Source organism: Callorhinchus milii, unplaced genomic scaffold (genome assembly GCF_018977255.1).
Source record: "Callorhinchus milii isolate IMCB2004 unplaced genomic scaffold, IMCB_Cmil_1.0 Scaffold10, whole genome shotgun sequence".
In the NCBI taxonomy this organism is placed as follows: domain Eukaryota; kingdom Metazoa; phylum Chordata; class Chondrichthyes; order Chimaeriformes; family Callorhinchidae; genus Callorhinchus; species Callorhinchus milii.
The window spans coordinates 20,853,027-20,875,474 of record NW_024704751.1 but is presented as its reverse complement, the minus strand read 5'-3'; the positions used below and the strand labels follow the sequence as shown (position 1 = coordinate 20,875,474).

The window sequence follows — 22,448 nt, the reverse complement described above, 5'->3', positions numbered from 1 at the left end:
AGGATTGGAGTCTGAAGAGTGAGAGATTTACAATAATAATAATCCTGGCATTTGATACAGCCCTTTATCATGTCTTTGAGACGTTTCAAAGCACTTCACAGGATATATTGTAAAATGAATTGACTGTGTAATTTGTGGGTGAATCGCAATCAATTGGGCAAAGCAGTGTCCCACAAACAGTTGTGGATTGATTGATTATTACTATTGTTTTATTATTTTGAACGAAATATTACCCCCGGAAGAGCAATCTGCCAATCAACTATTAACCGGGTTCCTACATACTACAACAACTTGCACTTATGTAGCGCCCTCTATGCAGAGTAATGTCTCAGAGCACTTAACAGTGATGGACCCCGACTCCGAACCGGGGTGGGGGCGGTGATCGTAAGCACGATCAAAAAGGAAGGTTTTCTGGTGGGACTTGAAGGAGAGAGGGGGGGCAAGGCGGAGGGATTGCGGGAGAGAGTTCCAGAGTTTGGGGGCGTTGTGGCTGAATGCGCGACCTCCGATTGTAGAGTGGAGGGCGCGAGGAACACAAGGAGGAAGGTGCCAGTTGAGCGGATACTCGATCGGTGCCATACTAACAGGTAAACAGAGGCGTCTGGAGTAAGGAAACTTACCTATCATTTGGCCCTGCCCGGGAATGGAATCCAGGTTCTCTCTCCTGCGAGGTGAGGGGGTGAGTGCTCTAACCACTAAGCTACAGGATTTCTGGGGTAGAATGACAACCAGCACTGCTCAGCACCTCAAAACCGACAAAATCTTTGTCTCTCAGTCTTCGTTCATTCACAAGTGTCAGGTTTGTAAACCCAAATCAATTGTTCTATCAGTTTCTGTACTTCACTCTCCTACCCCAGCGCTGTGCACACATTGGCTCTTCGCCTTTCACCTGATTTCACTTGATATAAAATAAACAGCTTTAGGATGGAGACCGCAAAGGATAGGGGTGAGTGCAGAGCCAATTACCCAATACAATCTGTTCTCAATCCCGTAAAAAAGCATTACTCTCAGGATAGGAAAGCTGGGAACTGACACAAATGACTTCCTGGTATAATTTATATAGGGTTTTAGAGGTGGTGTGTGGTTTTTGGTGGGGGGTGGGTGCAGAGAGGGAGAGAGTAAATTGGGCTTGTTAAGGTTCTGCTATCGCTCCACACAGTGATGAATGTCAGTGTATCTCAGCCATTGGTAATAAAAGTACAAGTGTGACAAAGGACTCTTGGTATTGCAAGGTGACTGTGACCTACCTGACCATAGATTAAAAACAAACTACATATGTGCCCAGGTTCGTTCTGAAGGAACCTTTCTGGCCATTATATTATCTGCTAACATGACATTAAAAGCAACCTTCAGCCTTGAACTTATCTTCATGACTCTTTGTGGAGTCCTGTAGCTCAGTGGTTAGAGCACTCGCTTTGCAAGCGAGAGACCTGAGTTCAATTTCAGGCAGAGGGCGAAACCTTGGGCAAGTTTCCTTACTCAACACAGAGCCTAATAATAATCCCTCCAAAACCAAAAACAATAAATTGGTCATTTTTAATCTACGACTGTTTGTGGGACATTGCTGTGCGCAATTGGCTGCCGCGTTCACCCACAAATATACAGTCAATTCACTTTACAGTGTGTTCTGTGAAGCGCTTTGGGACGTCCTTCCGACGTGAAAAGCGCTATATCAAATGCAAGGATTATTATTATTTTATGAGCCGTATAGATCACCTTTCCCTCTCCTTTTAATAATTGGGAATATTCTGCTGCTGTTGTGTAGTTGTCTGTGTCCAGACATTTTGTTCCCGAATACTTCAGCTCAATGGACTGCTGTGACATCTGTGGGTTGCTGCAAACATCTATGATCAAAAGCGAGCTTGTCTCACACACTCAGAGCTCCAGGTAAAGCAGAGGTAAATTCCAATCGATATCCAGTGGCCACTTATTAAATAATAATAATCCTTGCAACCTTGCGAGTGTCAGCCTAGCTCCAATGCTGTGTGGAGCGTGTGTTACATTGTCAAAGGTGCCATCATTAAGATGAGATGTTAAACTGAGGTCCCGTCTACCTGTTCAGGTGGATGTTAAAGATCCCATGGCATTATTCAAAAAGGGAAGGAATTTTCTCCCAGCATCCTGACCAACAATCCCTCTGAATAAAATTGGTCATTTGTTTCATGGCTGTTTGTGAGACGTGGCTTTGCACAAATTGGCTGCTGTGTTAGCCTACAAATAGAGTCACTCCACTTTGTGATAAATCCTGTGAAGCACTTTGAAATTTCCCCCTGAGATGAAAGGCGCTATACGAAATGTATAGCATATTACGCTATATTATTATTATTTAGTGCCTATCATGTTGCCAAGATGTCGGAAAGCGCTTTACAGAATTTCATAGTGACCTGACAATGTATTGGAGCGTGAGCCTAGACTGTGAACCCAAAGTCGTCTCGCAGTGTGTATCCCGGTGTTGAATCAGAAGGAGGACCAGGATGTAATGGAGCAGGAAGCAAAGCCAAGCCTATCACACCGAGACAATACTTACACACACACACAGGGGACCGGCCTGACCACTTGTGATCTTGTTGGCAAATTCGTACTGAGGTGCCGATCAGGCGGAAGCCTGGATTACACTGGTACACCACCGTGCCGCGGTAGTTGAAGTTTTCACCAATTATCTGTCCGTTGACAATGGACTTTGGCATGCCACAGTGCCCAGCTACAACAGATAAAAGATCTGCTTTTAGTTTGAGCAACAAACCGCCCACGTGCTCCATGTTACAATTTGCATTTATACATCATATTTCACATCAGGAAGATGTCTCAAAATGCTTCACGCTGCTGGCTGAGTACCTGCACGAGTGAAGAAAGATGACTAAAAGCGTAGTCAAAGAGGTATATCTTCAGGTGGTCCTTGAGTGAGGGGAGGGAGGGAGCGAGTCGGAGGGACTCCGGGATGGAGGTTCAGATCAGAAAGAGGGGAAGGAATGGCTGAAAGCCAGCATGTTGATGGTGGGGCACATAGGGCAGGAGACATGAAGCAGACTGATGCTGGCTGACCACAGGACAGGGTTCTACTAATTTCAAGACAGAACTCAAAGGGTTCGTAAACCTTCCTCAGCTTGCTCCTCCTGATGGACACCAAAAAGCACATTACTGTCCGAGCTGCAGACACTGACCCAGGCACCTGACCTCCACTCCACTCCACAGCCCATTGTCCTGGCATTCCCGCACTCGCGATCCCACCATTGTGTATCCGCTGTTGCAGGAGAAGATGGCGGTTGCGCCGTACACCGTTAACGTTCCGATCTTATTGCCGTTCGGCGGGGACATGAGCTCACCGCACGAGATGACTGGAGAGAATAGAAGAATGGAAAACCACTTAAAAAGAATGACACTGTCTCCAAAATGTGAGTTAGCAGAATGGGAATCACAAGAGAAGTTATTGCTTACTTTCCTCAGTGACTTAATTATCGTTGAGCTTTACTTAAAAGTACTCAAGAATAATTAATTGTTTTACAGTAATACAGCAACTATTGGATGAAGTTCTGACAATAACTTGTATTTATATAGCGCCCTTCACGTGGGGTAGTGTCTCAAAGTGTTTGACTCCAAGCTGGGGAGAAATGGGGGGAGGTCACCGTAAGCACTGCATTGGAGTGACGGTGTAGATTATATAAGTTCAAAGTGCTGATGTGGGGCTTTGAACCCACAACCTTCTGACTCAAAGGCTAGAGGCGCTACCGATTGAGCCAGGTTGACACCTGATACAAATAAGCAAACCATGGAAGGTGACAAGAAACCATCTCTTGCAGACACCAGGGAGATGAGGCCAGCTTGTTTTAGCGTTGATTCCAATTTCTGAACTTGTCGTCAACTTACTTTTACAGCTGGGATTGTGCTCCTCTGCACTCCACGATGAATTGGCCAGGCACTGAAGGAGCCGGGCGCCCTCCAGGTGATACCCAGGCTCACAGGTGACCATCACCTGAGCTTGGTATTGATTTGTGGTTCCATAGAGCAGCTTCCATCTCCCATGTTCTACAGGGATGTTGCCGAGATCTGGGCAGACCACCGCTGTAACAACACAATCCATAATAACTTATCATTTCATTACCCACTCAATCACGGGGTTTTGATCTGTTGTTGTGATTAACTGATTAAAATCTATCCTTCTCTGTTGTGTTCCAAACTGCTATTGGCCCAATGCAAAATAACCTGTGGCAAATAGGGCGAATCTTTGCTCCTGACTTGACCGATTGCTCCTCTTCCCGGTTTAAATGTCACTGTTTGTAAAACACACAGCTCTGTGTTTGTCGGCCACACTATTATGACAGTGCGTTTTTAATAAGAGTTCAGTCTAGTGAGGCTCTGTTTGATTTCCAGGCCAGTTTTCTCTCTGTTGCATTTTCTGCTCCCGGACATTTTGCTGACTGCAGGCAGGGGCAGTGGAAGTTGTCCTTCAATGGAAACACAACCTTCATGCAATTCCATTTGCACAAGTGGAAATGATGTGAACTCCCCCATTGGAGCTCTCTACTCTCACCCCATTACCTGCTCTCTCCCCATCGTGCGAGACACCTGCGTTCAATTCCAGGCAGGGCGAACCTTGGGTAAGTTTCTTTATCCCACACACCTAATAATAATCCCTCCAAAAAACAAAACAATAATAAATTGGTCATTTTCAATGTACAACTGTTTGTGGGACGCTCCTGTGTGCAATTAGCTGCCGCTTTTCGCCCACAAATATACGGTCAATTCACTTTACAGTCTATTCTGTGAAGAGCTTTGAGACGTCGAGAAGACGTGAAAAGCGCAATATCAAATGCAAGGATTATTATTATTATTGTTATTGTGTCTGTGCTGGCTCTCGCTTTAACGCAAAATGCCCAGTGGAGGCAGCAATGACCCTCTGACCACCTTACACAGTCTCTGCCATTGCTGGTGTGTCACTGGAGACAGCGGTTTAAACAAACAGTGTGTGAGAGGCCGAGGCTGTGGTCAGGTATCTCTGACCATCACTCACCCACACACAGCGGAGGGCGGTTATTGTTGCTCCATTTCCCATTCTCCTGGCAGGCGGATGTTGAATGCTCCCCGGACTGTAATTGGAATCCCACATTGCACTGATAGATGGCTCTGGTCCCCATCGTGTATTCCCGGCCAAACACTGTTCCGTTCCCGGGGGCCTTGGGAACGCCGCAGGAAATGGCTGGACAAGGAATAGGAGCCGGGTTGTTTTGAGGTACAGAGTTTAGCACGAATAATAGTTTTGACCTTGTTAAGCTGTGGCTGAACGTACGGGAAGTCTGATATTCGGGACTTTGAGACGCCCAGTTTAATGTGCCTGATATGAAAAGTCACAATGTGCCTGGCTCATTGGCAGGACCTGGAAGCAGACCAGTCACTGGGAGCAGGGAGTCATCCCACTCAGCTCATGCTGGCCCTCCAGCCAAAGCCTTACCGGATAGGGTGCTCCTAGCTGGACGAGCAGCGGGAAAGCTTGCCAGACAATGATATCAATGGCAAGCTCTGTGGTTTTGGCTGGTTAGTTAGACTCCAGCAGTTACCACAATGCACACTCTGGGGTCCCCAAGCCTTGACTTTTGTTAAGCTGCACCTCAAACTTCAGTTGGTTACACTCCAGTAGCTACCCCAATGGCTTCATGGTTAGAGAGGAGATAATCAGCCAGAGATTCATTGCTCCTGATCACCACAGAGAGCCCCCTCACCACCTCCCCTGAGCTGGAAAATGCACATGGTAGATCAAGCGGAACTGAACGGGATTAAGCTGTAACATGCGGGATGATGTGACCGTGCGATCGGCAGACGTGAGGGGTGGGGGAAGACTTGCTGGGCGGATGGTAATTCTCTTACCTTGACAGAGTGGGGGGATGGTGTTCCACTTGTACCAGCCCTGGGGTAATCGTGTACAGGTGGCCACACCCTGACCGATCAGCCGATAGCCGGGGTCACAGCTGAACCGCACAGTGCTGCCTGGGTGACCCCCGGTCTGGCTGTGGATGGAGCCGTGTCTGGCCGGGCTCGGGGGGCTGCAGTAGGGCGCTGAGCACAGAGAAAACACACGACAGGTTAAACAGCAACAACCCTGATCGGGGGAAGAGGGGGTGGGGGGGAGAGGAGCCTGGAGGGAGGGTGGAGAGTGTTGCTGATCTGGTCACTGGGAGGTTTTGCACATGGGCAGAGCGAGTTGGCCTCCTCTGAGATTCCGGGTTTGCACGATGCCAAACAGAGTCAGTGAGTGAATGCCTTTCCTTAATTCAATCTGTTTTTCCTCTTGTTTTGGAGCTAAAGCGGCTGAGTGCAAAGCACCCCTCACGTCATCCCGAGGGACATGGTAAACGGCAGCTTGACCACCAGACAACGTCACACTGGCACCAACCTGAATAGTGAATCTTGAAGCCTCTCCGGTTGGTAGCGTGGTCTGACGACCAGCGAAGGTAGACCTTGTTGCGAGAGCTAACGATGGTCAGAGGAGATGTATAGTTGCCACTCAGAGCGATCAGCAGAGGGCTTTGGCTGGTGGGGCCTGGGGGAGAGGACAACACCATCGTTCACTAGGGTTCAGTGTGAGCCTCCCTGTAAATTAACTTTGTTCAGGGAATCAGGGGATCCTCCCATTCAGCACCTGTTAATCCTGCAAGCCAAAGCCCTAATGGGTAGCGTGGTCCTAGCTGGACACGCAGCAGGAAAGCTTGCCAGACAGCAATATCAATAGCAAGCTATGTGGTTTGAGCTGGTTAAACTTTAGCAGTTACCCCAATGCACACTGTGGGGTCCCCAAGCCTTGGCTCTTGCCAACCTGCACCTAATACTTCCCAGAATTAGGTAAACAGAATGCTTCCCTCCAGGGAGAGAGTCCGCATTCCATTACAACAATCTTTCATCTGGAATTTCCATGTGCAGTTGGGATGCATGGAAATCCCAGTTTGGTTTGGAGACTCTTAAGCATGGTGATGGTTTTCTGCATGTGGCAGACACCCGGCTGACCAAACCCCAGCCCACCAAAGAAATGTTTGATCAGTGTGTCTGAAATCACCGTAACCGTCACGGTGAGAGTAGCTTGTGTAGCTGGTGGTGATGAGACTGATCAGCTGACTTGTAACTCACCATCGAAGATCTCCAGCTCATCAAACTGCCTCTCACTCTGGAAGAACTCGATGAAGAGGGTGATGTTGTGGCCGGAATCCACTTTGATGACCCAGGAGCAGGTCTGGAAATGCTGGTAGTTCCCGGGGAAACCCTGGCTCAGGATCACCCCTGAGGACTCCGTGTGGATCTCGTTCATGGGGCAGTGCGCTGAGGGTCACAGCAACAGGCACACAGATTACAGTCTCTCCTCTCCTTCCTCACACTCCCCAAACACCAAGCACGGCCAAACATGTGGCCTAAAATAGTCTTTTATCAGTCAGTGCAATAAGGACATTCCAGAATCTAAATTTTACACTTTTGCTCAGAGCTTTCTCTAGTATACAGAGCCAGAGAGGCTGTAAACTTGACCTACTGTAAACCCGAGTGATGGCTCATGAGTAGCCCTATTTCCTCAGAGTCAGAAAGTTGTAAATTCAAGCTCCACGTCTGGGACTTTGAACTCACAGTCCAGGCTGACACCCCAGAGCTCAGCGAGTGCTGCATCATCAGAGGTGCCGGCCTTTAGATTAGATATTGAACTGAGGTCCAGTCTATGCCTATTCAAATGGATATTAAAGATCTCATGTGCCACTATTCAAGCGAAAGGGATGTCTCTCTCTCCTGGTGTCCTGGCCAACAATTTCCCAAATGAAAGTGGTCATACGGTTAATGGCAGTTTGTGTGACATTGCTGTTTGCAAATCGGCTGCTGCATTAGCCTACAAAATGCAGTCACTACACTTCACAGAATATTGTCAAGTGCTGTGAGCCATCTTTCTGACGTGATAAGCCACTGTATCAAATGCAAAGATTATTATTATTATTATAAATTACAGGTTCCAGCACTGAAGGAGGCCCTTCAGCCTATCGAGCTCCTACATGGGAGAACCCAAGCCAATCCCAATTGCCTGCTCTTTCCCTGTAATAATCTGGATCATTGCACTGCCTGATGAGTGTGGATGAGCAAAGCTCACAGAGACGGGGACTAACCTGGTATTAAACATAGGCGCACGCTGAATCAAATGGCAAGCAGCAGCAGCGAGATTGAGGGTGTAATTTAATTCTCAGATCATTTCAATTAAGTTAAGAGCCTAGAAACGCACGGTCATCTCTCCATTACCTGAGGTGTGTTCCTCCAGTATATTATGGGATTGTCAGTAACATAAAAGGAAGCAGAGATTTTAGCTGCTTAAAGCAGAAAATTTGGTTCTCAATAAGTGGCAAAGAATACACCTNAAAAACCTTTGATTCCCAGTCCAATGATATGATTGGAATTAATTTAGACTGGGAGCTGCTGACACTACAGCTTGCTCACAGCTTTGAACAGGAGCCAGGTGCTAAGACGTGGAAATCCACAACCACAACTAAAGCAGCTTGAGAGACTCACGCACGACAGGTCTCGGCAAGTTCGATATAAAACATGAAGCGCTTTAAGACATCTTGAAGATGTGATGAGGCACTGTATTCAAATGCAAGGATTATTATTGTTATCTTTATCAACTAAGGATATTTAGACGAAAATCTGAATGATCAGCCCAACAGTAATTTGTAGGAGAATCCTGTGTGCAAATTGGCTGCCGGGATCGCCTACAAATACAGTCACTACATGTGAAGCACTTTGAGATACCTCAGTGGTGGGATAAAGCACAAGATCAAATGTAAAGATTATTATTACTATGACGTCTGCGAGATGGGCAGATTCAGTCTCTGCTGTGGCTGGACAGGTGACCATCCAGCAGTGTGAAGCACTTTGAGACGTCTCACTGATGTGAAGACGACCATATCAATGATTTGCAATGGTTTGTATATGTTACAGAGGGAGCTGGATACTTCCAAAAGAAAGTGTAAAGGTAAATGGGAAAAGGTAAGGAAATGGGATTAAAAGAACGCCGGAACTCCATCTTGTCTGAAGACCGCTGTATAAGTATAAGGAACTCCATCCCACAATCCCTTCGTCTCGCTCCCTCCCTTGTCTCCTTCAAGGCACCCCTCAAGACCCTCCCCCTCTTTGACCGTGCCTTCGGCCACCCTGATCCCCAACCCCACTTCATTTTAGTGGTCACCCCCACCCCGGCTCGAGTCCTAATCCCTGACTATTCAGTGCCTTGGGACGTCCTCCCAGCGTGAGAGGCGCTTCACAAATGTAACTTTGTATTGAAATGTACGAGTACAGGTTGTTGATGAACTAATAAAATAGCAGAACAGGCCTGGTTGGGCTGAATAGCCGCCACCTGTCTCGATCTTACTGGTGCCGTGTGCCACAAGCTTAACCTGCATCGGGATTCTGCATCTTCATGTGAAGGTCCCTTCGGCCCCACTCTCCGCAGGGCTGGAGAAGCTGTGGCCAGATGTGTTTAAAGCTGTCTGACACTGGAGAGCGCCGGTCTCGCCTCACACGTCTGGGCTGCATTTGATTCTCTCTCCCAGAGGTGAGACAGAGCAGACGGAGGACCATTTGCCAACTGCCGCACGTGTTTAATATTCTCCATTATAATAAATATATAATAATCCTTGCATTTGATATAGCACCTTATCACGTCTTCGAGACGTCTCAAAGCGCTTCACAAAATATGAAGTGAATCAACTGGATATTTTCAGGCGAAATGCAGCAGCCAATTGCGCACAGCAGCGTCCCAGAAACAGTCGTGGATTGAGTGACCAAATTAATATTGTTCTTTTATTTTGAGGGATTATTATCAGGCGTGTGGAGTAAGGAAATTTGCCTAAGGAATCGCCGGGTCTCTCGCTGCTGAGGCAGTGCTCTAACCACTGAGCTACATGACGCCGTTCATTATAAATGACCGAAGGATTCTCTACACTTGGCAAATAGTGCACAATGAGCTCTAATGCATCCAACTCCAGCAGCTCCCATCAGCTTCCCAGCACCGACAATTTTAGTGGTTACATAGCACGCCATTGACACACAGTGTGCAAGCCACTCACACGCAGCACACACGACACTCACACGCAGCACACACGACACTCACACGCAGCACACATGACACTCACGCGACACTAACACGCAGCACACGCGACACTAACACGCAGCACACGCGACACTCACACGCAGCACACGCGACACTCACACGCAGCACACGCGACACTCGCACACGCGACACTCACACGCAGCACACGCGACACTCACGCGACACTCACACGCAGCTCACGCGACACTCACACGTAGCACACACGACACTCACACGCAGCACACGCGACACTCACACGCAGCACACGCGACACTCACACGCAGCACACGCGACACTCACACGCAGCACACGCGACACTCACACGCAGCACACGCGACACTCACACGCAGCACACGCGACACTCACACGCAGCACACGCGACACTCACACGCAGCACACGCGACACTCACACGCAGCACACGCGACACTCACACGCAGCACACGCGACACTCACACGCAGCACACGCGACACTCACACGCAGCACACGCGACACTCACACGCACCACACGCGACACTCACACGCAGCACACGCGACACTCACACGCAGCACACGCGACACTCACACGCAGCACACGCGACACTCACACGCAGCACACGCGACACTCACACGCAGCACACGCGACACTCACACGCAGCACACGCGACACTCACACGCAGCACACGCGACACTCACACGCAGCACACGCGACACTCACACGCAGCACACGCGACACTCACACGCAGCACACGCGACACTCACACGCAGCACACGCGACACTCACACGCAGCACACGCGACACTCACACGCAGCACACGCGACACTCACACGCAGCACACAAGCAATGAAAGTGCAGAACAAAGCAGCAAACCCCAATGCAGGAAACATTCAGCCTCTCTGGCTGCAGGTGGTGCTGTTTGGCTGTTGAGTCCATTGGAGTCACACAGCCCACGAGCACCACCTACTGTGGCTCACCCTGAATTCTGGTGGGTGGGCGGTGGGGGGGAGACCTTCGCTGCTATTAATTTAAACGGAGACAGTGATTAACAAAAAAGACATTTGATTTTTTTTCTTTAAAAAAGGAACATGTGCTCCATATTGATGTTCCAGATGTTTAAACTCACGGAACAGTGACAATTAAACGCTTCACCGTCCCCGTGGGTCTGGGTGACATCGCGGGGTTCTACATTCAAAAGTGGCGAAGAAATGAAAAATAACTTCACCCACATCACAAGGCCCGCCTGTGGGGAAGTGGCATTCAAAAGGGGTATTCTTCTCCATAAAGTTTCTCTCTCCCGCCCGGTGTTCTGACCAACAATCCCCAGATAAAATCACTCACTCGTTGCATGAATGTTTGCGGGACATCGCTGGGCGCAAATTGGCTGCCACATTCACCCACGGAATATGCAGTCACTGCACTTTACAGCAAAATCTTGAGAAGCATGTTGAGCATGTCCAAGATGTTATGTGAATTTGTACTGTGCTGTTATTTATTGAGTTGGAGCAGACAGTGTGAAGGAATTGTTGGCAAAGTCTAGATCTGCGATAAAAATAAGACTCCTTGCATTTGATAGTGACTTTCAGCCAATTTGTGCACAGCAATGGCCCATTAATAGCCAGTGAGTGACCAATTTTATTTGGGGGGATTGTTGGCCAGGACACCGTGAGAGAGAAACTCCTTTCTCCTTTCAAATAGTGCTACAAGATCTTTAACGCCCACCTGAACAGGAACTGACACCCACAAAACACACAGTCGTGTGAAGACGCTCTGATGTGATAAATGCCTGGATGATTATTAACATCTGCCTTCATCCTGCACGTCATTGTTTACCTTCACAAGAGGGGGGCGGACCCTCAAACTGCAGGTGTGTCCCGAGCCGACAGGTCAAGATCTCATTTCCAATCAGCAAAAATCCTGGGATACACTGGTACTTGATGATATCACCTGAGACAAGAGGAGAATGGTAGAGGCTAAATCACAGCTGCATGTTGGCCTGTACTAACACCCCGGTCTGGAGGAGGTGAGGGAAGTGGGGGAATGTTGCCGCCTTACCCACCCCACCATTCCCTCTGCCTCGCCCCCTCCCTCACCTCCTTCAAGACCCATCTCAAGACCCTCCTCTTCTACCGTGCCTTCGGTCACCCTCCTTCCCTTTTCCCTCCCTGGCCTCCAACCCTTCAGATCCCAACCATCAGCTTGTGTGTGGATCCCTGATTGTCCAGCGCTTTGGGACGTCCTCCTGACGTGAAAGGCGCTTTATAAATGGAATCTTGTTGTTGTTGTTGTTGAAAGGTGTTATACAAATGTAATTTGTTGTTGTGGTTGTTGTTTTGAACAGAAGAGAAATTAAACAGAGGGCGAGAACCAACTCACAAATACAAGCCACTGGATTATAAAAAAAAGGCTGGTGTTTCAGAGGAGAGTCGCGACAAATTGGGGTTAAACTGCTGGAGATTTTTTTTTAGTTGTGTGCTATTCTGGCTGCCTGCCTCCGTGACAATTCTGCCAGAATGTTCGGAGACCACCTGAGTGGGCGGCTTCACAACGAGGCCCCCAAAGAGGTAGCCAACATTGGAAGTTTAGTGGAAGTCGCTGGGAACACTCAGCAGGTCAGGACAGGTAGCATCTATGGAGAGAGGAAAGTGAGTTGATGTTTCAGGTCGATGAACTCACTTTCCTTTCACCATAGATTCTGCCTGACCTGCTGAGTGTTCCCAGCGACGTCTGTTTTTATTTCAGATTTCCAGCATCTACAGTATGTTGCCTTTTGGAGGTTTAAGTAGCCCGGATGCTGCTCAGTGTGGGGCTTTGCGAATCTGGGTATGTGAAGCCCTTTAGGCAACACGTGTGATTGTCCCCTAATTTCACTCTCAGTCGAACAAAGGACGCTCGTCACCATGTCCCCAAGGGAAAAACCATTACCGATTTCAAACTGCTCATCTTCAGTGAAGATCTCAGCGTTTGGCACAGAGACTGGAGGCCGGCAGCTCTTCAGTTGATAGGCTGGAAAACACCATGAGGAAAGGTATTAGCAGCAGCTCCAGTCCTTGTTCACAGGGTAACAAAGTGGGTCTGAGCCTGGTCAGCCCATTTGATCTCATCGTCACAGAACAACCCCACCACTCCCACCCTTCCTCCCTCGGCTCCAATTAAAACTCTCTGGTTTAATCAGTGTGGATGGAGCAGCACTCTCTCGGTGCGGCTGGTAAAGTGACAGCAAGGAGAAGGAACATGATCAGTGGCAGTCGTTTGGGGGTATGAATGAGACAGCACTATACAGGTGGGTGTCCACTGACAGAGATCGTCGAAGCTCATTACTGGAGCCAGGCTGTGGGCTGGTGCTTGCGCTGTGAGGTCATTGCTGTATAATTAAGCCTTAGTTGACTGTCCATAATGAGCCATAAGCTTGTTGCTAGTTGGCTAATTTCTATGCTGCATAGGTGAGCAAGTCGAGGTATGAAAAAAGCAAATCAATAATAAGAGCAGATTGTGGAGCATATTAACTGCTCATTATTTCTCTGAGTGGCTCCAGTGGGCTGAGCCTGATGATGCGGACTGGGCTTTTGTAAGAAACAGAACTCACGCTTGGAGCGAGGTCTGGGCAAAGGTGACAATGAGGACACATGCTGGCAGATCTACTGCAAATATTATTATTATTATTAACAAGGTGCAGAAGAGCTTTGCAAGGAAAATATTTATTTTGGAAGATCATTCTTACATGCTCGTTTGTATCTGGTGTAAAGGAGGGATGGAGCCTTATTACAGAAAGAATGAAATGGACAGTTTGCCGTAGTTACACAGACTCCTGTCTCAAAGAGCCGGAGGAGAGGTAGGTAAACTACATTGCTTATAGTTTTGAATGATCAGAACATGCACACTCCAGATAGGTAGGGTGATAGCACCTGAGACCAACTGGATAGACTAAGGTCAAAGGAACAGACCGCTTGGATGGAAATATCCAAAATAACAGTTATTGCAAGACCTGGTTTAACCAGAATCAACATGTCTTTTGATGTCTCAGATGACCACCGAACAGGTCGCACTGACCGTAGAAGTTTAACATGAAGAGGCCGCCGTTGGCCACATCGCTGTGGAACTTGATGAGGATCTGATTTGAAGAACTATAGGCGGATTCCTTTGTTGACGTCCCACTGAACATCCCCAGCTGAGGCGCAGTTTGCTGAGCTCCGTCCCTGAATGAGGAAAAGAAGAGTATTAAAAGTCAGATGCATAAATCGCGGATCCGAGAACATTTGTATGTTGCGCTTCACTCAGAGCGCTGAACAATGACTAGGTTGGACACCGAGCGAGGGAGAGGGAATTGGGGGAGGTGACCATAAGCGCAGTCGAAGAGGTAAGGGTTAAAGGAGGAATCTAAAGATGGATTAAGAGGCGGTGAGTCAGAGGGATTGGGGCAGGGCATTGCAAAGGTTAGGGGCGTAATGACTGAACATTTACAATAAAGGAATTTTATTCATTAATTAATCTGGATTTAGTTTAAATTGATCCAGTTCATGGTCCCTAGTCGACCTGCTAATCCCATACCGGCCTGTCTGCTCCCTCCACTCTGTGGACTCTGGCCTACTCCACATCCTATGCCCGGCCCACCCCGCCATCGGTGGTTGGGCCTTCAGCCTTTCTGTCCCAACCCTCTGGAACACCATCCCACAGTCCCTCCACCTCATCCCCTCCCTTGCCTGCCTCAAGGACCATCTCAACACCTTTCTCTTTGACCCTCCTACCCCCACCCTACCTGCTCTCCACCCCTCCTGATCCCAACCACCAACTCTGGTCCAAATCCTAGAATGTTCAGTGCCTTGGGACGTCCTCCTGACGTGAAAAACGCTATACAAATGTAATTTGTTATTATTCATAGTTTGAAAATAAACCAGGTTTCAACCTTAGGTAGGAAGGTAAGAGAGGTGAAGAGAAATCCCAAATTAAATTGAGTTCACATCAAATAATAATAATGATAATCCTTACATTTGATAGAGCACCTTTCATGTCAGAAGGACTTCTCAAAGTGCTTCACATGATATATTGTAAAATATAATGACTGTGTTTATAGGTGACGTGGCAGCAAATTAAGTGCTCAGCAATCTCAGTCGCTGGGACGGAAAGGTTCCAACAAATGTGAGTTTGCAGCTGAATATAATAATAATAATCCTTGCATTTGATAAAGCGCCTTATCACCTCTTTGAGACGTCTCAAAGCGCTTCAAAGAATATACTGTAAATTGTAGGGACTGTATATTTTGTAGGTGAAGTGATGAAGTACTTCAGCAAGGATAACAGGTGGCGGGCGGAACATGTGACCAGAATTGACGTATGTTTTAATAACAGAAACACGTACCATATGGTAATGAAGTCGTTCCCAGGCTCCGTCTGCAGCAGAGTGAAATTGAGGAGGATTCCGTAGCCGACAGGTACGGTCACCAGCCAGGTGCAGTCCTGTGAGTTGGGATACTCGTTGGGAAAGTCAGGGGAGTAAACCGTGCCATTGTAAGTCGTGATGTTGCCTCCGCAGGGAACTGAAATGAGGAAAAGGAGCTGGTTTAGAGCCGCAGATTAGCATCGGGCCAAAATAACTGATTGCTCCCAAACGCCAAGAGGATAAAGCAAGAGCGGAAAAGTTCTAAACAACCCTACTACACACATAGCTTCCTGTCACTAGGGAAAGGCAATGGAAGTCTGTAAATAACTAATTATATTAGAAATCTGATGGTAAAAGAAATAGGTTTGTTGTTGCAAAACCTATGTAATTGCTATTGCAGCTTCACTTAACTACTGCAACAACAGCAACTTGCACATATACAGCGCCTTTACCGCTGGGCAGTGTCTCGGAGCGAAATATCACAAGTGAAAGATAATAATAATTATCCTTGCATTTTATATCGGACCTTAGTACGTCCACAGGATTTTACTGTGAAGTGCAGTGACTGCGTATTTGTAGGCAATTGTGGCAGCCAATTTGCACACAGCAATGTCCCACAAACAGCAGTAAGTGTGTGACCAATTTTATCTTGGGGATTGTTGGCTGGGCCCCGGGAGAGAGAAACTCCCTTCTCTTTTCGAATAGTGTCACGGAATCTTTAATGTCCACCTGAACAGGCACAGATGGTGTATGGGTTGAAGGTGTGATCTGAAGGACGGTACCTCCAGCAACACAGTACTCCCCCAGCATCCCCCGCACTGAAGCATCAGCCAAAACTGAGATCAAAGACTTGATGAGAGGCTTGAACCCAAAACCATCTGACTCAGAGGCGAGACTGACTGGACCAAGATGAAAACAACTAAGCCACCAATTGACACCACCTAATAATATACAGTTGTGCAATAGATGACAGCAAAATGAGGTTTCCACAGTTCAGGATTAGAGATTAAGGGCAACGCAGAGTTACTGGAGACAACGAGGGCAGATTCTGTAAGATCGACACATAATTTACAATCTCCAGCATATTAAATTGTGCGAGAAATGATATCCATGACGACCTTATGACCTGGAGGCTGGCCATTTTTATAGTCGCTGAAATTTAAAATAACACAAGTGGTGATTTTTTGTCAAAAACTTAAAAAAAAATGAAGATTCAAAGCCTCTAAGGCTGGCAATACGACTCTGTCAGCCAACACCCCCCCACCAAACCCATCTCTAGCTAAGGCTGTGCTAAGCTGTAAGAACCGACCTCGGTGGCTGAGCTGTACCTTCACACCGCGGTATAGAATGGTCCCAGTTTCGGTCGACTCCATGCAGACAGGTGAGGACTGAGTGGCCGATCAGCTGGTAGCCCGGCATGCACTGGAATGAAATGGACTGCCCCACATTGTAACCGGCCTCCGTCACAAAGCCATTAGCAAAAGGCTGAGGATCAGGACATTCGTCCAGTTCGTAAGCTGAAAGACAAGATTTGGTGACAGGTCAGAATCAGGGTCAGGGACAAAAACCCAACACGATTTAAAGCACTGAACAATGAACTGGAAACTGAAGAGCTGAGAAAATAGGTGCAGGAAATGTGCCACCAACCACCGAGGTTCAGAGACTAATGGCAACACGACAACAAGCATTTGTAGAGCGGCGTTTACATAGGGTATAGTCTCGGAGTGATGTCCAGGGTGGGGCTGGACACTGAGTGAAGAGGAGGTGGTTATAGGCCTCCAGTGAGGAAGTCACTTTGAAATGCTTGCACATCTTCCCTTGCTGCCTGCTGTGTAGTCTACTCACACATGTGGCACGCTCCTCTTCAGATCTCCTACCTTGGTACATCAGCTTGAAGCCTGGCTTATTCTCAGAGTGGTCACTGTGAAAGTATATGGTTGTCTCGTGAGATGTGGACAGCAGGGATGGTGGGAGTTCTGCTCCGCTGAACCGGCCTATCACAGAGCTGGTGTCGTGGGGTCCATTGCGAATCTCGGTAAAATCATGATTGGGCTCCGTGGAAAAGTTCAGAAATTCGATATAAGCCCCTGAAAACCACAGGAAAGGAAACTCTCAGACACACAAAATGACTAGAACTCGTTTCTCTGGGAATAGTATTTAAACAGCAACCTGCGTTTACATAGCAAGCTTTCCGCATGATAACATCTTAGAAACGTTAGGATCACAGGGAATATAGGGAAAGAAAGTGATATTTGATGTTTTTGAGCCCGTTGCTTTTCAATGCTTTTACCATCAGATTTGCCATCATCACTGAGATACTCAGACACTGAGATTCGTGTTGCCTCGGTTACATCAGCCAGATCACACCGGACACACAAGCCATCCACTGCCCGATGCAGGAGTGAATGATGCATGTATGACACCACATGTGTGTCCATACATGTAACATGTTGATAATGATATAATAATAATCCTTACATTTGATGCACTGCCTTTCACATCGTTAAGTTGTCTCAAAGTGTTTCACAGGATTTATTGTAAAGTGTAGTGACTGTCCCTTGTAGGTAAATGAAGCAGCCAATTTGTGCAGCAATGTCGCAAAACAACCACAACATTTTCATCTGGGGGATTGTTGGCCAGGACACTGGGAGAGAGAAACTCCCTTCTCTTTTGAATATCGCCACAGGATATTTAAAATCCACAAGAGTAGGCACACACGGGACATTGGTTTAATGTTTCATCATGCAGGTCTCCCCTCCTTCCATTGGAGTGTCAGTCTAGAGTAGATTATCTGAGTTCAAATCCCTGTCGTGGGACTTGAACCAGCCTTGTGACTCAGAGTTAACAGTGCTTCTGACTGAGTGAGGCTGATACACCATGTTTAGATTTATATTCAGGGGGAAGACACCTGTGGTGGGGTGTGATGTTGTCAATGAACCAACAGATCAGGTGTGTGAAGAACTCTCACTGAAGACAATTCATAGGCTACAAGGTTCTGAGTCAACGTGCTTTCAATGTTTTGTCATTTATCACCCACCCCTCAAAAAAAAATCTTTAGATAATTTGTTATCCAATTTTACTATCCAATTGAAACTTATTTCGAATTGAGTGAACAGTCACGTATGAAATGAATCAGTCTTAACCTCCCTGGATAATCGAATCACCTCTTCATAGACAGATATCATCAGGAGACCTGACTCCTTGACTCTCATTTGTTCAATTGTACATATGATCAGTGGAGCTCTCGTGTCTGAAACCATTTCTCTCTGGTTGTTTTGCTCGTTCTCATGCCATCAAAGACAGCTCAAGGGGAAACAAAAAGAAAGTTATCTATTGTCTAAAAATGAATCAAGAAGATAAAGAGAATGTGTGTTTTTTCAGCTCCAGCTCCCGATACCAAGCTGAAGATTGAAAAGCCACAAGGCATGACAACTAACAACTTTGGATTGTTAAAATTCAGGAAACAGGTTGTTTTGTTGAAAGTACTACTGTTCAGTGAAAGCAGATTGTAATCGCGTCCGCAAAGCTCTCTTTTATATCTTACCATATCCAACCGGCAGTGTAATCCGCCAGATGCAATCCACGTTACTGGGATAGTTTCCCGGGAATCCAGGACTCAGGATCACATTGGTGATCTCAGTGGAGGTTCCTCCGCACTGTGCTGCAGTTAACATAACAATCCAAAAAGACGAATCAATAATAATCTTTGTATTTGATATAGCGCCTTAATAATAATAATAATCCTTGCATTTGATATAGCGCATTTCACGTCTTCTCGACGTCCCAAAGCTCTTCACAGAATATACTGTAAAGTGAATTTACTGTATATTTGTGGGCGAACGCGGCAGACAATTGCGCACAGTAGTATCCCACAAACAGTCATAGATTGAAAATGACCAACTTATTATTGTTTTTGGTTTTGGAGGGATTATTATTAGGCTCTGTGTGGAGTAAGGAAACTTGCCCAAGGTTTCGCCCTCTGCCTGGAATTGAACTCAGGTCTCTCACTTGCAAAGCGAGTGCTCTAACCATTGAGCTACAGGACTCCACACCTTATCACACCTTTGAGATGTCTCAAAGCGCTTCACGGAATATAGGGATTCCATAACAACTTTTAAGAGAGAAGTAGATAATTATTTGTGGAGGACAAGTTTGCAGAGCTATGGGGGAGAGAGTGCAAAGTGGGGTTGATTTGGAAGTTCTTTTCAAAAAGCAGCTCAAACACGATGGGCCAAATGGCCTCCTTCTGAGCTGTATAATTCTATAATGCTATGTAGTGACTGTGACCCACAAACAGTCACTGAGTGAGTGGCCAATCAATCAAGGTCATAATAATAATCCATACATTTGACACACTGTCTTTCACATCAGGAGGACTTCTTAAAGCGCTTCACACAATTTACCATAGAATGTAGTGTGTGTATTTTGTAGACAAACATGGCAGCCAATTTGCACACAGCAAATCATTAGGCCGAACGGTCTCCTTCTGCGCTGTAAATTTCTATGATTCTATGATCAATTTTATTTGGGGATTGTTGGCCTGGACACTTGGAAAAATTATTTTGGGGGTTCTTTAATTTCCAGCTGAACAGGGCCCAGACAGGAACGTGGTTTTACATCTCATCGGAGGGATGACACCTCGGACAATGCAACAATTAAATAATAATAATAATAATCCTTGCATTTGATATAGCGCTTTTCACGTCGGAAGGACGTCCCAAAGTGCTTCACAGAACACACTGTAAAGTGAATTGACTGTATATTTGTGGGCGAACGCGGCAGCCAATTGCGCACAGCAATGTCCCACAAACAGTCATGGATTGAAAATGACCAATTTATTATTGTTTTTGGTTTTGGAGGGATTATTATTAGGCTCTGTGTGGAGTAAGGAAACTTGCCCAAGGTTTCGCCCTCTGCCTGGGATTGAACTCAGGTCTCTCACTTGCAAAGCGAGTGCTCTAACCACTGAGCTACAGGACTCCACAATTCCCCAACTACAATGCAGCGTCAGCCCAGACTGTGAGCTCAAAGTCCCTGACCTGTTGCTTCAACTCACAACCAACCATCTGTGGTGAGAGTGCTACTGAGGTATTGAAGCAGAAAGATTTTCTCGCACAGTAATGATTTTGAGTCCAACCTTTCAGTGAGAAAGGTCTGCCCTGTGTGTATTGGCGATGGCAGAATGATCTTAACAATAATAGTTTGTTTTGTGACCGAGTGAAACACTATCCTGTACTCAGTATAACACCCATGAACATGGATGCTCACCAGATATTTCCAATAGGTCTGCAAAGCAAAGTTACTTGTCAAGCCATTGTGCTCTGAGCCCATCAGCATGTCTGAAATTATGGTGAATGGGAAACATGGACATAACCTTGTTGTTCTTGTCAAACCTAGCTGCCAGAGATAATCACGTTTTCTTAGAGAAGATACACAACATAGGAAATGGGGACATGTGCGACGTACCAATGCATAGAGGTGGAGGATAGTTCCATCGCCGGACTGTTCCGGGCATGCAGGAAATGTGGGAATGTCCCTGCAAACACAAAGGAGAGAGAGTTGGTCTTCGGTGGTCTTCAGTGGTCTAAGATCACACAAAGATCTCAATAAGCCTCAATGATTGCAGTGATTACCTGCAGTGCATAACCTGGTTCACATCGAAAGGACACAACATCATTGACCAAATATCTCTCTCCGCCCTTCAGGCCATTGGACGGGATTGATGGTTCTGGACAGCTGGTCAACCCCACAGCTACAAGACAGCGAGAGCGAGAGAGAAAGTGAGAGAACAAATAGCAAAGGATGTTTCTGTTCTGACAAACGCAAACACTTCTCAAGTGGTTTTAGCATAAGTTTCCGAGACACACAGCCTCTTTACTGTCCTGGCTATGTAACTCCATGTGCACCCACGATGATATAACAAAGATCTGCTCATGTCTGTCCACAGCTTCTGCTTTGCCATGAATTCCAGCTCATGAATGTCACCTGGTCACAAGCAAGTCACACTATCAGCACTTCTGGGGATCGTGAAATAAAGGAGAAATCTTTCGAACTATCTGCTTCATAGCAAAAGGAAGAAGCCAAACATATACACAGGTGTACATACGCATGTATCCACAAAGTGTAAATATATAATCCCTGCATTTGATAAAGTGCCTTAACATGTCTTTGAGCTATCTTATAGTGCTTCACAGAATACTGTATACAATACAAAATTACATTTGTATAGCATAAACTGAATTGACTATATTTGTGGGCGAAAATGGTGGAAGTAAAGAGTGAGACAATAAAGAGCAAGATTTAAATTCCACAAGAACAGTCACTCCCACAGTGAACGTGAACTTCAGAGTTGGGCTTTAGCCAGCGAGTGGATCTGACTCGGGACCTGGACTGGGTCAACACTGAAGGACCTGGGAACAGCATTCCTCAATCCTGTCTTTCTTACCTGGCGAACTGAGATTTTCCGCAAACCATTTTCACCTTTTCCCCCGCCCCCTCTCCCCGGCTCACCACAAACTTTCCTCTCTCTTTAATTGTGACCAAGTTCTGTTCCGCAAAGTGCCCTCCACTCTCAGATGGCTCGGCTGGGAAGGATTACAGGCCCATCAGTACTATCGTACTCTCAGCATCAGCTGTCCCGGGCACAGAGCGCTAACAATCTGTCCTGGCAACTGCTAACATCCAGTGCAAATCCTTACTTTTGTACTCCAAGTGAAACCCAGCTGCCGAGACACTGATGTCAGAGTAAAAGTGCAAGTAGAGCTGGTTGGAGCTGCTGTTCAGCAGGGCTGGCACTGTGGTACCTGCAAGCATAAGAATAGGAAATGATCCCCAGCATTGGCCACTGGGGTGACCCTGCTCACACTCCACATGAGATTGGAGTCAAGATAACAGAGGAATAAACCCCCAAATGGCTCCATTTCCAAACTGAACAGTGTGCAAACAAAAGCACCTCATTCAAGGTCCACCTGAAGTCTTGCCTCTTTGACCTTGTTTT

At 46.8% G+C, this 22,448-nt stretch overlaps 1 protein-coding gene across 1 annotated transcript in view; it reads right to left on the bottom strand.

Moving 5' to 3' along the window:
- csmd2 (CUB and Sushi multiple domains 2) overlaps positions 1-22,448 on the bottom strand; it is a 696,667-nt gene that overhangs the window by 35,162 nt on the left and 639,057 nt on the right. Inside the window, exons 37-53 of the mRNA XM_042338904.1 lie at positions 22,150-22,254; positions 21,085-21,203; positions 20,918-20,987; positions 18,996-19,112; positions 17,329-17,538; positions 16,780-16,968; positions 15,431-15,608; positions 14,126-14,271; positions 13,001-13,081; positions 11,909-12,022; positions 7,114-7,302; positions 6,386-6,532; positions 5,860-6,048; positions 5,009-5,194; positions 3,865-4,059; positions 3,162-3,335; positions 2,528-2,701 (exon numbers count right to left, since the gene is read on the bottom strand). Coding sequence (XP_042194838.1) covers positions 2,528-2,701; positions 3,162-3,335; positions 3,865-4,059; positions 5,009-5,194; positions 5,860-6,048; positions 6,386-6,532; positions 7,114-7,302; positions 11,909-12,022; positions 13,001-13,081; positions 14,126-14,271; positions 15,431-15,608; positions 16,780-16,968; positions 17,329-17,538; positions 18,996-19,112; positions 20,918-20,987; positions 21,085-21,203; positions 22,150-22,254 — 2,583 coding nt within the window. The remainder of the gene's footprint in view (positions 1-2,527; positions 2,702-3,161; positions 3,336-3,864; positions 4,060-5,008; positions 5,195-5,859; positions 6,049-6,385; positions 6,533-7,113; positions 7,303-11,908; positions 12,023-13,000; positions 13,082-14,125; positions 14,272-15,430; positions 15,609-16,779; positions 16,969-17,328; positions 17,539-18,995; positions 19,113-20,917; positions 20,988-21,084; positions 21,204-22,149; positions 22,255-22,448) is intronic.